This window comes from Colossoma macropomum, unplaced genomic scaffold, assembly GCF_904425465.1.
Source record: "Colossoma macropomum unplaced genomic scaffold, Colossoma_macropomum, whole genome shotgun sequence".
NCBI classification, from domain to species: domain Eukaryota; kingdom Metazoa; phylum Chordata; class Actinopteri; order Characiformes; family Serrasalmidae; genus Colossoma; species Colossoma macropomum.
In genome coordinates this window covers 1-17,458 of record NW_023495690.1, presented here as the reverse complement: position 1 = coordinate 17,458, position 17,458 = coordinate 1, and the positions used below count along the sequence as shown (strand labels likewise).

The 17,458-nt window shown below is 39.8% G+C and overlaps 1 protein-coding gene across 1 annotated transcript; it reads right to left on the bottom strand.

Moving 5' to 3' along the window:
• Nucleotides 1-2,665: 2,665 nt before the first annotated feature.
• On the bottom strand, nucleotides 2,666-6,428 carry LOC118802825. Its single transcript, XM_036563248.1, has 5 exons — nucleotides 6,238-6,428; nucleotides 5,761-6,036; nucleotides 4,671-4,790; nucleotides 4,521-4,585; nucleotides 2,666-2,770 (listed from the first exon to the last, which is right to left on the bottom strand). The coding sequence occupies exons 1-5, from the start codon at nucleotides 6,284-6,286 to the stop codon at nucleotides 2,666-2,668; spliced, it is 615 nt and encodes a 204-aa protein (XP_036419141.1). The 5' UTR covers nucleotides 6,287-6,428.
• Nucleotides 6,429-17,458: the final 11,030 nt, after the last annotated feature.

Genomic DNA, 17,458 nt, shown 5'->3' with positions numbered 1-17,458 from the left:
TAAAGGAAACAGGACCGTTCTAAAAATGCAGTAGCCTAGTCAGGGGTGTAGACATGGAATGGCCTTAGTGAGCCATAATACTCACTGTGTTATGGCCAAATAAAATCATTGTGCTCTTTGCCAAGCTTTACTTTATTTTCTCAGCCCTCCAACCACTGCTTAGCAACTGTTGCTATCTGCCATTGCATTAAGCCTTCAGTTTGTTATCAGCGCCTGTCATGTCCATAACTAGAGAACATAGAGGCCTGCAGTAGTTTCAAGTTGTATGAGGTTCAGTGTGGAAACAGCAAGGTGACCTCAGAACAGCTGTTGACCTCAGGACAGCTGTGGTTTGGCCATAGATAACACGTAACTGTTGTAGCGAACACTGGCTGAAACGAACACTGGCCGAAACATGACCTCAAGTTGAACGTTTACTTAAACTCATCAACAACCAAAAGCTAAAAGCCTTTTGGCTCCAGCGAGTCTGGAGCTGAGGTGTAAATCTGTCACTTATCACCCCCAACTCCCAAAATCAGTCGATTCACAGCTGAATCAAGGAACAGCACCCCTCTCTCTCCCTTGACCCAGGGGCAACAGGACCCCTCATTGGAATGCAGCTGCAAGGCTCGCCAAAATCCTGTGAACAACTCAAAGTAACAGAAAGTACATTTCTAATGTATACATCCAACCCAAACTGTAACCATTCGTTAGATCTCTTTTCAACTAAACTAGACATACCAAGAACGGGACTGATACGACGACCTGGACTGGAGATTTCAGTTTCCTAAATTCCCTGAGGATCTCAAGCATGGACCCACAGCACCCCCAAGGGGTGAAAACGAGGATTACCACGCCACCACCTAAGGACTGTTATGCACAAAGGATCCCAGGAAAACTCATTGATATGCATGCTCGACTATCAACTTTATCTAACCTCACGAGTGAGGATGCTTGTATTTGTATACTCAGTTACTTAAAGTGTATTCATCCTTTCTTTGTCAGACGTTAGGAATGTGTGGGATAAATGTCTGAAGTTACCGAAATAACCATTTAAAGTAGTGATTTTAGACCACTATGCACCTAGGTTTTCTTGTCACTTATTTTATTTAGCCCTCTATATGGTTACTCTTCTCATTTACTTGATATAGTCATTTGAAATAATGATTTTACTGTGTTTGAAGTTCCTGCAACAGAAAGACACCCAAGGATTATCTATAAAATTGTTTCTGCCTTTGCCATAATTGTTCTCAGATAATGTGGGTAGAAACTACACGTAGATACCTAAAACGTTAGATTTGCAGGTTATGGATTTTAGTAACCTAATTGATCCGAAAACTGTTTTGTTTGATCGAATTAAACTTTTAAACCTAGAAGGAACAAAGGAGGGAGTTCCCTGGTAGGGCGCACAGAAAACCCCCACCAATCAGGACCAAGAATTAGGAATAGCTAATTACCCGTTAGGTGAGAGAACCTATCAACACCTCTGCTCCACCCCTGAAGGGAAGGGCCAACAGTCGGGCAAAACCGGCGTGCAGTCCAACTTTAGTCAGTTCGAGCTCGCGTTCCAAAGAATCAGCAACTGCCAAGTCCATGCCAACCGCGGTTAGGAAATTAGAATTTAGAACGTTTATATCAGATCTGAAGTTCGTGTCGTCTGTGTAGTGTCTTTGTTTGTACCTGTAAGTAACCCAACCTTAGAGAGGAAAGTGAAGATTTCTTTACGTGGCCAAGTAAGGAATTTCTTCAAGTTTCAGCTCTGACGAAGATAAGTAGTTGTTTAGGTTAGTAGTCTCGAAATTTGACTTTATCCACCATAGCCACCTTGAGTCAAGGCAATCCGGGACGGCAGACCTGAGATTCCCTTTGAGCCACACCTCAATCAGCAGGCAGACTGAGCCGAAGGGCCGCCTCGCTGTAGGCTACAGCCTCAAGAAGCAAGCCAGGATCCGGAATCCCTTCCTGGTCTACACCTCAACCGCCGAGCGGGTCAACACCGAGCGACCACCCAGATTCCAAGCTCCATCATCGGGTAGTCGAGCCGCCTTGAGCTGGTCATCGACCGCGGTGCATCGCCTGTGCGAAGCCCCACCGAGCCTCCCGGTCCAGCGACGGAACGTAAGCGTGTGAGCTCCCGCCGGGTCTCAGGCGACCCATCTCAGAGGACCAGTAGTCCAGGTTCCCGACTCTTATAATAATAATTATACTCATAATTTGATTAAAATTGCAATAACTCCTACACTGTTTATCTCTGTAGGAGATGCTAGGTTGATTGTAGCCCATCTGTTGTAATACAATTTTTCAGCTCTTCTCTACGTCATTCATCACTGGCAGTCCCAGTAGGATCACTGCTGACCAGATATTACTCAGGTGAATTTGAAAATAAGGCTAATATTTGACTTCAAATAATGCTACAATTTAGTCCAAGAACAGGCTTCATCCATGCCCAGAAAACCGACTCAATACGTTCATGAAAATACTGAAGATAAAAAATAAAGGAGTGAATTTACAGCTGAGATATGAGTTTATTTACTATATTTTTGTTTTGTTTTTTTGTACTTAAATTTTATTATCAAATGATGTTCAGATAAACTCAATTAAAAATGGATAAGTAAAAGAAAAAGCAAAAAAGTCAATGAAGAAAAAAAATCTCCAAAAATGGTGGTGGTGGGGGTAGGAGGTGTTGTTAGTTGACTCTGATGGTGGCATATTCAGTCTTATCTCCAGTGTTGGTGATTGTGGGTAAGCTGGTTGTGTTACTGTGGACTACAGTAAAGTACGTCACATCATCCTGCAGATAAAACACAAAGGAAAACATAACATTAAAATACAATAAACTGAGTAAAGAATTTGAAAGAGCCGACATAAAATAAGCTAAAGAAAGTGTGAATATTTGTACATACGCTATATACATATGTGAATATCTCTATATATGTATGTCTAAGTAGACTCATACCATAAAAAAAAACTTTTGTATACAGAACATTACAGGATATATGAACATTCCTAAAATTTAACATTTGTAAAATGCCTCCTCATTTATTTATTTATTTATTTATTTATTATTTCTTACATGTCAACTGCCCTTTACAACTTGTGAACATTTCATAATAAATGTACCAATAGGAATCATATAAAAAATACAAAAAAATACTATGATATTCAAAAGATAAACACTTTACATTAGCTTTCCTTAAAAGTTGGGAAATTAGAAAGTTAAAACTTAAAAGTTTTTGTTTGAGCCGTCCTTTACATTGTATGAAAAGTCAGTGATGATTTCTTTGAACTATATCATATGATGGTAGTTCTATAACCTATGGGACATGGCTGAACATGATGGGATGGGATGGGATGGAATGGAATGGAATGGAATATGATCAAATATGATTGGATGTGATGAGATATGGAACCTAATGATATATGACGGTGTAATGTGGAGGCTTGCCAGAGGTGGGATTATAACCCAGGCCGTCTGGTCGATATTTCAAAGGCCAACCGGGTGAACCACCACAAGTTTTTGGAAAGCAAGACCCAAATGCTGAGCTTCTATGCGATTGGAAGGTATTATTGAAATAATATATACAACCGTGGACGCCGGGGCTCAAACCCAGAACCCACGTCGCCACGTTAATAAACCGGCGCCCTACCACTGCTCTATAGAGGCGGAGGGAACGCCGAAAACGGGTGGAAAACAAAAGACGTATGAAAGCCCACCTGCTAAGGTTTAGGCGGGAAATAAACAAAGGACGCCAGGGGAAAGACTGGCTCTCTCAAACACTGAGGAAATGATAACTGAAAAAAACACACTTTCCCAACAGAAAGATAACCAAAGGAGAATGAAAAGAGGAAGGGGCAAACTTGTCCCTTCTCTAGTTTTAGTTACTTATCTCTCTCTCTCTAAAGGAAGAAAGACACGACTCGAAAAAGGGGGATAGGCTCGAGAAGCGACAAAGAGAAAAGAAGCTCAAGGAAAATCCTCTTAGAGCTTCTTACCGAGATTACCGGCCGGTCTGTTTGCCAGAATTCTGGAACAAAGACTCAGCAAGGTGTGTCTTCTTCCCAGCCCTTATAAAGCCCCCTGAGCAGGTGTGGCTCATTTGGGTCGTTGACTCCCCCTGGTGGCCGGCGGTGGCCTAGCCCGGGAGCCAACCCTTACAGACGGGATGTGATGTATCATGACAGGATGTAATGTGATACAATGAGACATGAGTAAGATATAGTAGGTTATGATGGGGATATGCTGGGATCTGTGCTGAAAAAAAGGAACCTGTAACTGATTCAGGAAACATTTGATGGGTTTGTAATAGAACCTAAAGACAGTCTACAGGAAATAAATGGTATCTAATGGTAACCAAAAAGCCAGTTCCCATTAAGGAGCAAGACCAATGGGATGTCATGGGATGTGTTGGGTTATGATGGGATGTGATGGAATATGAGGGGATGTGATGAGATTAGAGGACATGAGGGGATATAATGACATATGGTAGGATGTGATGAGATATGATGGGATGTGGTAGAAGTAATGGAATGTATGAACACACCTGTGTCTCCTGCTCTCTCCTCGTCCCTCTTTGTTCTCCAGTCTTCAACTGTCCTTTTCTCTGTCCTACAGAATGAAACCACACAGGGTGAGACACACTTACTGCACATATCCCAAAAGTGTGTGTGTGTGTGTGTGTGTGTGTGTGTACCTCTGTATTTCCAGTAGGTGATTCCTCCAAGTCCCAACAAGAGGAAAACAACAGGAATAAAGAAAAAGAAGAAATGCATGCTGGGAGTTGAGGTAGTGGTAGAATCTGTGTTTGTGGAACCTAATGTGGGAGTGTGTACGTTGAGAGAGAGAGAGAGAGAGAGAGAGAGAGAGAGAGAGAGAGACACCGCACATACAATAGGGGTTAATACTGCTGCCTTGCCACTGCTATACACACGTGTTAGAATCACTGTTGAAGGTATAACACTGTTGGGATCAGACCACAACTCCTAAACACACTCAAATGAGGAATCAAACACAACATTCTTCTCTGGAACACTGGGACAAGATAACCAAACAACAAAACAAATTGATCTGCTATCGAGCCATAAGAGATAATCTGTATCTCTTCTCTGTCAGAGATATTCAGCAGAGGCACATCCTGACCAAAAACAAGAGAGCAGGGAAGACACAGAAAAAAACCTGACTGTCCAGAGAAGAGATGCTGTGTGGTCAGAGGCAGTTTTATTAGGAGAGGAAAAAATGCTGCACTGGCGGGCAGATATGTAGAGGAGTGCCACAGCCTGAGAGAGAGTGGGTCAGCAGAGTGAAGGGGCACCATGAGTAAAATGCAATTTTCAGTATATAATATTTAATGCATAATATATAATAGTGTTAATATATGTGGAACTGAATTTGTGATATGCCTTTGTGAATGATATGTGTATGAACTGTGTATGTGCGAGTGTGTGAGTGAGACTGTTAAACATGTTACATGCTTTAGCCACACTGCCATGTGATATGGTCAAGCCAGTAATGTATAGCTAACACACAATGGAGCAGTTATAGTGGTTTACTGGTGTGTCCACTGACCACTGCAGTAAACACTGACTTCACAACACACTCCAAACACAATCCACACACACCTACTGTACACACACCCTCACTACAGAACTCTCTCAGCAGAGCTTCACCGAAGGAGTGTTTCTAACGTAGCAGTAACAAAAGCTCATAAATACATATACATATATGATCACATCTATTAATAAGATTAACTTTGCACAAAGAAAACATCCAAATATGTTTCTTACCTTTAACAGTGAGTTTAAAATAGATGTATCCACTCCCTTGAACAAAACACTGGTAACCTCCTCCATCCTCTTCAGTCAGGTGTGATATGAGTAGAGAGAGATTTCCTGGAGAGTGATCATTAAACAGCTGAACTCTGTTTCTGTACTGACCACTCTCTCTGGATATCTCCTCCCATGTGTCATTGTTTGTGTTGTGTTTTGTCCAGGTTAATGTCCCAGGTTTGGTGTTTAGGTCAGTGCAGTAGCAGGACAGCAGTACTGACCCTCTTGAATGTCCTGTGATAGGCAATGTTTGACTCATGTTCACCAGAGTGCAGCTTGCAGAAACACCTATCAGTAAGATCCGGTTAATCACTCTCTTTTTTCACAAAACTTATTATTTAATAAATAAGAAAAAAGCAGATTTGATTAGTAGAAACTTTGATCAGAAGATACATCAACAATGTTATGAATATCAAAAGAACATGTCATATTCACCTTGAATAACTTGAAGCCCAGTGAAGAGAAGATAAAAAGTCAGCAACATCCTCACTAGTAAAACAACACTGAGTTCACAGCACACTGACAGCTCCACACCCAGCACTACACTAGCCCTGTATACCACACTGAGTACACAGCTCTCTCAGCAGCTCTTCACTGGAGTCTAACCCACTCTAATGTCCGTGCAGCTCACAGCAGCTGGGAGAGAATCGACTTTACTGGAACGTTTATTTCTTTTGAAGTTTTCGTCACACAGCAAATCCACACACAGTGACGTGGCGTCCTCTGAGTGGAGCGATCACTGTTTCCTCTTTTGTGGTGCATCATTTCCCAATACACACACGCCCACACTGATGTTACTCCATCTGCAGTGGACATGGGGTGGGGGTGGGGTTAAGGAACAGAGGTTGAGTGTCTGCTAAAGATGAGAGAGAGTGGACATGAGAAACAAAAGTAACTAAGTAAATCTAAATAATTAGAGGTTGTGAGGAGATCACTTCATTTGGAAAAGCCAGTGTTTCAGTAACAAAGGCTACTGTAGCACCACTGAATTCATTACTGTATCATGTGCATATGTTGGGGTGCTGAAAGCTTGTCCTCAAGAAAACACTGACAATACTGTGAACATGTCTGCCTGGAGGACTGATGTTCTTTCTATTCATCTTAAATTATAAGATGTACATGGTGTTTGATGTATGATGAGTTTAAATGACTCATTGAATACAAAAGAATAGCACTATGTTTAGAAAGCAACCGTGAGACGTTTTAAGCTGGGAACTGAAACTATGATGATGAGCTAATACTACGACTCACAGGCAGTTATTTTTAAAATGACTGATCTAGCTGATTCAGTCTGTGTTCCGTTTGTAGCCACTTCACACAACAGATACATCTCTCAAAGAAATGTTTCACTTGTAAAGTTTAAACTGAACAAAGGCCATGTAACCCAACTCTGACCACATGCACTTTTCTTCTTCATTCTGTGGTCTCACTAGTTTTTCTCTCAGGGGCCTTTAAAGCAAGGACATGTGGCTTCAAGCTAGGCCTTGTAATATTATAATATTTAATATATAAAATTTCTCAAGCAGAAACAGGTCCCTGTTAGATGTAGAGCCCACATTATATTGGGCTGTTCTTTATTGGCGTCTTTGTGTTTGGGTGAGGTCTGAAGATGGATGGAGAAACTATGGGAATGAAAGCTGACATGATGTCAAACATGGAGGCTGAAGACCATTCTTAGAGAGAGGAGAGCCTGATCTTCTTTGGGTTTTGGTTGTGGACTTTGCCAAGAGATGTCAAGCTATAGTACCAAAGTATGGCAACTTGTACTTTAAACACATTCATGCCTTAGAATCATCTTAATTTTGTGGGGAGTCAAACGGTTAAGACATCTTCAGGGTGCATCTTTAATGGCACACATAGGCCACCTCTTTGTCTAGATTCAATAGATCCTCACGCAGGTTTCCTTGGTGCATTTCTGTTTTGTTGTGTATCTTTTGTTTTCCATTTGCCTTGTGAAATACTCAAATAAGAATGTGTTTTGTTTTTGTTTTGTTGGCTAGGCTTGCCTCTTTGTAGGCCTTCAGAGGTCCAGTTTCCCTTATCTTATTTTCTAAAGAGAGAAGAGAGTAGGTAAGCATTGCCATATTAACAGAACTTGTTAACAGAACTTGCACGCGTTGTAAATATGTTGCCATCACTTCCCTAATGAGCAGCTGTTGTTAACACTTGCACTGAATTAACCCCCTACAAAGCCAAGGACCTGCTGGTCCGAAGTTTTCTATGACCTAAGAAAAGCTCCATTAGTTTGCATTGAAGTCCCTGTAGTTACTGAGTAATAAGCCTTAGTATGTTAGTATAATATAAGCCTGGAATGTTATGGGGTTAATGAACAGCGGGCATTGTCAAGTGTGTTTTAGCTTTTTATTTCTTCTAGACATTAACTCTACACCTGAGTCACATCAGGAGCTAATGATCAAGCAAATCTTAATCATCTTGATCAAACTGTATCAGATGTGTTACAGCAGGAAGTCATTGCTCTGCAGAGCAGGTGAACTACAGGCTGGAGCTTAGAAAATGTGGCAGTAGCTTTTTAAGAATAAGAACAAAAACATGGGCAGAATTATGATGATAAGACTCACTATTTAAAATAGCAAGACTTTGCAACTACTCAATATTGATAATCAGCAATGGCGAAGGTGGGGGTTTTGAACTCTCCGACCTCATTCTTCCTTCCATGTCAGTTCCAGAACAACCATGTTGATGCACGTAGGAAGGTTTTCAGCACCTTGGTCAGTGACTAGCAGTTTTAGGACACTCCCAGCCTCAAAGAGCCAGATGAGATCTCGTACTGACAGTGGTGGACGAAGTACACAAATCATGTACTTGAGTTAAAGTAGAGATACCCAAGGTAAAATATTACTGCAGTAAAAGTAGAAGTTCCTCCCTTTAGACCTCCACTTGAGTAAAAGTACAAAAGTATTTGCCTTCAAGTGTACTTAAGTATCGAAAGTAAAAGTACTAAAAGATTAATTATGACTTTAATGTCCTATTACCATTTTGTATCAAGACTCTGCTTCATTAACTCATTTTAAAAAATTGTGAAAATACTAATACTTTAATATTATAATATTTAATATTAAATTTCTCAAGCAGAAGCAGGTCCCTGTTTGATGTAGAGCACATTATATTGGCCTGTTCTTTATTGGCGTCTTTGTGTTTGGGTGGGGTCTGAAGATGGATGGAGAAACTATGGGAATGAAAGCTGACATGATGCCAAACATGGAGGCTGAAGACCATTCTTAGAAAGAGGAGAGCCTGTTCGTCTCTGGGTTATGCTTTGGTTGTGGACTTTGCCAAGAGATGTCAAGCTATAGTACTGACGTCTTGTAGAAGTATGGCAACTTGTATTTTAAACACTTTCATGCCTTAGAATCATCTTAGTTATGTGGGGAGTCAAGCGGTGAAGACCGAGGTGCGTCTTTAATGGCGCACATAGGCCACATCTTTGGCTAGATTCATTAGATCAGCAGACTGTTTCCCTTGGTGTATTATTTATTTATTTTTTTGTGTGTTTTTGTACCTTTTTGTTTTCTATTTATCTTGTGGAATACTCAAAAAAGAAAGTGTGTTTGTTTGTTTGTTCTTTTGTTGGTCAGGCTTGTCTCTTTATAGGCCTTCAGAGGTCCAGTTCCCCTTATCTTACTTTTAAAGTGAACAGGTAAACATTGCCATCCCAACAGAACTTGCTAACAGAACTTATAAGTGTTGTAAACGTGTTGCCATCATTTCCCTAATGAGTGGCTGTTGTTAATGCTTGCATTGAATTAATGAACAGTGGGCATGGTCAAGATGTGTCTCAGCTCTCGTCAATAAGAATAACCATTATTTCCTCTAGACATTAACTCTACACCTGAGTCACACAAGGAGCTAATGGTGAAGCAAATTTTGATCATCTTGACCAAACTTGTTAATAATCAGAATACAAACATGATGAACAGAACATGAAGAAGTAAATAATTATAATGACACTATTTAATGTGGCAAGACTTTGCAACAACTCAGTACTGATAATCAGCAATGGTAAATGTTGGGTTTGGTAACAAACTATCAGGGAAAAATTGGCAAATACAGTAGACCTAGCAACAATTTTAAGCATGTAGACTCACCTCTGTCAGGTGTATGAGGCACTCGGTTCAGTGAGATCAAAACACAAATGAACTTTCAGAAGAACTGAAAGGTATTTCAGCTTGTTTAAGTTATTTAGTGATGTGAAGAGTGCATGTGAGGAAGGTCAGGAGCTTTGGTTTTGGACTGAGGTTTTAAACTGCTGGCCACAGCCAGAGTACTTGAGCAGTCTGAGGTCATGCTAGTTCATTTCACTTCAGCCTCATTGAATGTGCACAATTAACAGACTTCTCAGTTATTTGAAGTCTCCAACCTCATTCCTCATTCCAAGTAGGTTTCAGAATAACCGTGCATGTAGGAAGGTTTTCAGCACCTTGGTCAGCGACCCAGTTTTAGGACAATCCCAGCCTTGTTGGGCCAGATGTGATGTCGTACCGACATCATACATGTCATACTTGTCATATACACCGATTAGGCATAATCTCTGCACACCGATAAGTATGCAGAGAAACAGATGGACTACAGTCTGTAATTGTAGAACTACAAAGTGCACCTATACAGTAAGTGGAGCTGATAAAATGGACAATGAGTGTAGAAACAAGGAGGTGGTCATAATGTTATGCCTGATTGGTGTATGTCTGGGCACAACCCTTTTGAAATTTTGGTGCTGAATTGCAGTGCAAGTAAAGGTACGTCCCCTCTAAATTCCACTCTAAATCCATATAGCCTGGAGTAAAATCAATAACACACATGAAACAGGCTAGTTAGCCCACAACTTTTCTTCAAAATGTTTCAGAAACGCCCTTCAATTTAGTTTTGTTGGAAATGTAACATTACTCGATACACAAAATCGATTCAGTGGAATCCCTTTTGAAGAAATGATCAGGAGAAAAGAGCTGTCTCAGCTCTTTTGCCAATAGAATAGAGTAATGGTTTAGTCTACCAAGTCTGGCCTAGCTGTGGACAAATTCATACCATTTCTTATTGGTGTAAATGTAATTATGCGTTTTTATTATTATCATTGTTTGCTGTGGACAAAAGGTAATTTTTTGGCAGGGCTGTTGTCCACCAGACAGTGTTGAGGACCACAATACTGAAGTGTCCCATCCCCACGGAGACCAACGTCCCCATTTCTTACATCCCCAGTCGTGTAATCTCGATATGAGGTCATATTTGGCTGGGCAAGAATAGGATGCTCCAGATATTCACAGGGACGGGATCACCACTCATGAGTATGGGTTTTTGATGTATTACTGTTCACATGACTCTCTGTAATGCAGTCTACCACTCACAGTACAGTCTCCAGTACAAAGCAGACAAATGACACGCTAAATTTTTAAGTGACAATAAGTTAAGAGAGAACACACTTCTACACATTTTTGTGCATAATTACTGGTTATTTGTTGAGTTTAACATATAAATACTACATAAAATGTGGCCTGTGAAAAAACTTATGGCACATTTTAAATATAATACTTTTTTCCAGTATGTTAAACTCAGCAAAAACAGAAATTGTGCACTAAAATTTGCAGGAAAAAAAGAGTGTGTTTTCGGTAGATAATACATCATTTGACCAGGGTCTTTTGCGTAAGAGTGTATGTCAGTATGAGGCACTAGAAACACAAAGCAATGATACATTACAACAACACTGGGCTGTTAAAAAAATAAAAGTGACCACTGAGAAAACAAGAAAATCCAAGTTTAATTACCTGCTTTAAAGACAAAAATTTACAGATATAATATTCCCATGAAGAAAAAATTAATCAATAAAAAAAAATAATAATAATACATTTTCTGATCAGGACACGACTCTATTGAAAACTCCAGCTTCCACCGTAAATGTACTTCCTGTAAGACAAAAGCATCACTGAGTGATTCCACCAATGTGTTTTGCTTATTGCTTTTGTAAAAATGAAGTGTTTATTAGTCAGAAAATAAAAATATGAAAATGTACTGAACGACTACCCTCTAAACACATTGTCATTGTCATGTATAGTGCACAGTGTATGACAGTATTTCAAATGTTTTACAAATAAATGAGAAATATAGATAAAAGAAAGAGCTACAGGTGTTTTGCATGGTGTGGGTTTGATTTCTTTGTGAACAGCATCTGTGGAACAACGCTTAAATATTTCTACTCCAGAGCATGTAGAAATATGGGATGGTCATTTAAGATATTGAGGTATTCTGGCAGCTGAATGCAGAATTCATGGCAATGTTGAAGAATTGCACTGCTCCAGACTGACCACTCCATCTCCTTCAGAAGTGCTGTAGTGACCTCTGACACGACCTGACAAGAGATGTTTTCCATGTTTTAAGATGTTAATTGACACAAAGAAGAAAACACATTTGACTACAACAGCTGGACTGTGTAGTTTGTACCTTTTTTTCTCTTGGAGTGATAAACCACAGCTACTATAATGTGGAGGAAGATCACAGTCACCAAGGCGAAGGGGACAAAGGGCAGAGACTGTGGAGATTCTGCAACAAGAAGAATCAAATCCATGATATCTCACAGCTCTCAGCTCTCAGTCTGGAGTTTACACATGCTGACATGAAGAAAGTTTAAGATTTGTCCTCAATTATGGTGAAATCTCTATGGTGGGTTTACAGCTAGCATTGTCAACAGTAATAACACAGCTGGTTTAAAGTGCGAATGTTGGTGTTATTCTCATTGGTGTTCGTTGTTAATGACCTCAGTGGTCATTATACATGGGACCGCTACATATACATGTCTGGGATAAATGTATCGCTTTAGCAGCATTTGGCTATTAAGCACAGGGAGTGATCATTAGTGTGAGTATTAAACAGTATGAAGAATGTTGGGTTTTTGTGAAACTGGAATGTGATCAAAGCTAAAGGGCAGACATTTGAAATGTATCCCTGACAAACTTGTACAGAGTTAGTTCAAGTTAAATTTAGCATTCAAAAAGAAAACAGGGAAGCAGTACTAACTCTCTTGTGCTGTGTTTATCAGAGTGCAGTGTGCAGAAACATGTATCAGAAATGTAAGGCTAAGCAAATTTTTCAAAGATTAACTTGAGTGTACTACCACAGTTAGATAAATTTTAGAAACGTTGGCATTTCCTGTGCAGATGCAGTGTAATAAAACAGCTGTTCATACAAATGTAACTATCCTCACTCTGGTATTACCCAAATTATACACTTATGTAGTTACAAGAGTGGAAACTCAAGTTGATGCACATGTGTATTTACATAAGCTGCACAACTGGAATCCATTTGTACCCCCAGTAGTTACATTGTTGTTGCCTGTATAGTTCATGCATAACTACATTGTTATAAGAGACTCAATAACAGGTGGAATAAAAGGAAATAGAATCAGGAGGAAAAAATGCAGCTCTACAGTCACCAGCAAAACAACATTGACTTGAGTGAACACACTCCAAACACAATCCACACACACCTACTCTACACACGCACCCTCACTACAGAACTCTGTCAGCAGCACTTCACTGAAGGAGCACCTCTAATATAGCAGTAACAGAAGCTCATAAATACATACGCATGCATGATCACATCTGTTTATGAGATTGACTTTGCACAAAGAAAACATCCAAATATGTTTCTTACCTTTAACAGTGAGTGTAAAATAGATGTATCCACCTCTTTTAACAAAACACTGGTAATCTGGTCACATCCTCACTAGTAAAACAACACTGAGTTCACAGCACACTGACAGCTCCACACCCAGCACTACACTAGCCCTGTATACCACACTGAGTACACAGCTCTCTCAGCAGCTCTTCACTGGAGTCTAACCCACTCTAATGTCTGTTCAGCTCACAAGAGCTGGGAGAGAATCAACTTTGCTGGAACCTTTTTTTTTTCTTTTGAGGTTTTCGTCACACTAGTGACACTAGTAAACCCACACACAGTGACGTGGTGTCCTCTGAGTGGAGCAAACACTTTTTGCTCTTTTGCAGTGCATCGTTTTCCAATACAAACACCCACACTAACTTACTGTGGCACTACTGTGAACATGCCTGTCTGGAGGTATAATGCTGTTTCTATTCATCTTAAACTATAAGATGTATACAGTGTTTGACGTTTGATGAGTATAAATGACTCATTGAAAATGGAAGAAAAACACTGTTTGGAAAGCAACCCTTTGACTTTTTAATCAGGGAACTGAAACTATGACGATGAGCTAATTACCCCGAATGACAGGCAGTTATTTTTTAAAATAAAAGTGATATATTGTTTACATAACTCTCTGTAATGCAGTCTACCACTTACAGTACAGTCTCCAGTACAAAGCAGACAAATTACACTTTGCTGATTTTCTAAGTGAAAATAAGAGTTATTACAAAATAATATAAAGTGGCACCATCTATACTGTTAACGCGCAGATCTTACTGATTACTGCTCTTACTTTCTCTTCTCTATCAGTCAGCATTAAACCTCTCAGCTTCACCAGATACTCATATAAAAAAGATATTAACTATCACTGTTACCCTTTTTAATTTGTTGTAAAAGCTTTTTGTCATTCATTTCATCTGACCTTCAATTGGAGTTACTGTGCTATGATTACCTTCAGGCATTTGAGAGGAATGTTTGTTTGACGTGGTTGGTCTGGTGTGTAGGTTGACCACAGCAGTAGATGTTGTAGCTCTGGTAGAGCGCTCTGTGGAGAGAGAGAAGGATTGATAGTCAGTGTAGGAACAGAACATCAGTGAACAACTCACTGTAGAGTAACATGGATCTCTGGATACTAAACAACCTCTTGAAGCCTCATTATTGCTGAAATTGCATCAGGGAGAAGAAATAGCAAGACACTAGCAAGAATGGAAGGATGACTGTTCTTGTGAACACAAGAGAAAAAAAGAAGTGCATGTGGTCAGAGTTCTGTGACATGGCATTTGTTCAGTTTTAACCGTAAATGTATCTCTTTTTGAAGGCTTGTGTGAAATGACTATATACGGATCACAGACTATATCAGCTACGTTACTCATTTTTAAAAATATCTGCCTGAGTTGTTTGGTCTGAGCTCATCATCACGGTTTCAGTTCCCAGCTTTAAAAAAAAGGCTGCTTTCCAAACATAGAGTGTGGTTAGTGGTTGTTCAATAAGACAAGTGCATAATAAACTCAAACATTGCATGTATTTTATAGTTAAAAATGACTAGAAATACTTCCAGACAGACAGGTATTCTTGAGCACAAGTTTTCAGCACCCCAGATTATGCACATAATACAGTAATGCATTGTGCTACACAAAAGCCTGTGTTGCTGCAATGCTGGCTTTTCAAAATGCAGTGATCTCATCACAAACTCTAGATATTTAGATTTAGCTCTTGAAGAGACTGCTCAAGCACTGAGCAATTTGGCTTTATGGCTCCCCAGGTTAAGAGAAGGGGACGGTTAGGGAAGGTTAAAGAGTTATGGAACTTTAGCAGTCTTTTTCTTATGTTTCTCATGTCCACTCTCTAATCTTTAGCAGATGCTCAGCTTCTCTCCCTGAACTCTACCCCCACCCCACATCCACTGCAGATGGAGTAACATCATTGTGGCTGTCTGTGCTGTGAAATGATGCACCACATAGGACGAAACAATAAGTGTTCTCACGATTCAGAGACCACCATGTCACTGAAAGATAGAAGAGTTCCAGGAAAGTAGATTCTCACACAGCTCCTGTGAGCTGCACGGACATTAGAGTGGGTTAGACTCCAGTGAAGAGCTGCTGAGAGAGCTGTGTACTCAGTGTGGTATACAGGGCTAGTGTAGTGCTGGGTGTGGAGCTGTCAGTGTGCTGTGAACTCAGTGTTGTTTTACTAGTGAGAATGTTGCTGACTTTTTATCTTCTCTTCATTGGGCTTCATGTTTTCATGCGACATTTTCTTTTGATATTCATAACTTTGTATGCCTGACAAATTTGTTCAAGTTAAATTTAGTATTCACATGGGAAAATGAAAACAGGGAAGCAGTACTAACTCTCTTGTGCTGTGTTTATCAGAGTACAGTCTGCAGAAACGTATCAGAAATGTAAGGCTAAGCATATTTTTTAAAAAATCTAACAGGAAAAAAAATGATTACAAAATCATTTAATGCTAGACTATTGGTTAGGTTATGCATTAACGTGAGTGTACTACCACTGCTAGATTAATTTTAGAAAAGTTGGCATTTCCTGTGCAGATGCAGTGTAATAACTTTCTTTAGGTAAATCAATCAGCAAAGTCTTGTTAAAAAAAAAAAAATAAAAATAAAAAATAACAGCTGTTCATATAAATGTAACTTTCCTCACTCTTTTATTACTCAAATTATACACAAGAGTGGAAACTCAAGTTGATGCACATGTGTATTTACATAAGCCGCAGTACACAGCTAAATCCATTTGTACCCCCAGTAGTTACATTGATGTTGCCTGCATAGTGCATGCATAACTACATTGTTATAAGAGACCCAATAAAAAAAGAATAAAAGGAAATAGAATCAGGAGAAAATGTGCAGCTCTACAGTCACCAGCAAAACAACACTGACTGACACTGACAACACACTCCGAACACAATCCACACACATCTACTCTACACACATCCTCAGTAAAGAACTCTCTCAGCAGAAATTCACTGAAGGAGCATTTCTAATGTAGCAGTAACAAAAGCTCATAAATACATATACATACATGATCACATCTATTAATAAGATTAACTTTGCACAAAGAAAACATCCAAATATGTTTCTTACCTTTAACAGTGAGTTTAAAATAGATGTATCCACTTCTGTGAACATAACACTGGTATTCTCCTCCATCCTCTTCAGTCAGGTGTGATATGAGTAGAGAGAGATTTCCTGGAGAGTGACCATTAACCAGCTGAACTCTGTTTCTGTACTGACCACTCTCACTGGATATCTCTTCCCATGTGTCTCTGTTTGTGTTGTGTTTCGTCCAGATGAGTGTCCCAGGTTTGGTGTGTTGGCCAGTGCAGTAGCAGGACAGCAGTACAGACCCTCTTGAATGTCCTGTGACAGGCAATGTTTGACTCATGTTCACCAGAGTGCAGCCTGCAGAAACACACATCAGTAAGATCAGCTTAATCACACTCACTTTTTCACAAAACTTATTATTTAATAAATGAGAAAAAAAACAGATTTGATTAGTTGAAACTTGATCGGAAGATACATTAACAATGTTATGAATATCAAAATATATTCACCTTGAGTAACACACAGCCCAATGAAGAGAAGATAAAAAGTCAGCAACATTCTCACTAGTAAAACAACACTGAGTTCACAGCACACTGACAGCTCCACACCCAGCACTACACTAGCCCTGTATACCACACTGAGTACACAGCACACTGACAGCTCCACACCCAGCACTACACTAGCCCTGTATACCACACTGAGTACACAGCTCTCTCAGCAGCTCTTCACTGGAGTCTGACCCACTCTAATGTCCGTGCAGCTCACAGGAGCGGGGAGAGAATCAACTTTCGCAGAATTGATCAGTTCGTAATGGTTTCATAATCACCTTCCTGAGATGTAGAAAACCACAAATAGTGCCATGGTGTTGTCTTAGACATGACAACACTTGCTGTTTCCTCTTTTGTTCTGCATTGTATCGCAGTACCAGCC

Coding starts and splice junctions, on each gene's coding strand:
- LOC118802825 (XM_036563248.1), bottom strand. CDS start 6,286: ATGTTGCTGACTTTTTATCTTCTCTTCACTGGGCTTCAAGTTATTCAA. Junction 6,037..6,237: donor TGGGCTTCAAGTTATTCAAG/GTGAATATGACA, acceptor TGCCTATCACAG/GACATTCAAGAGGGTCAGTA. Junction 2,771..4,520: donor GGAGAGAGCAGGAGACACAG/GTGTGTTCATAC, acceptor TTTTATCTGCAG/GATGATGTGACGTACTTTAC.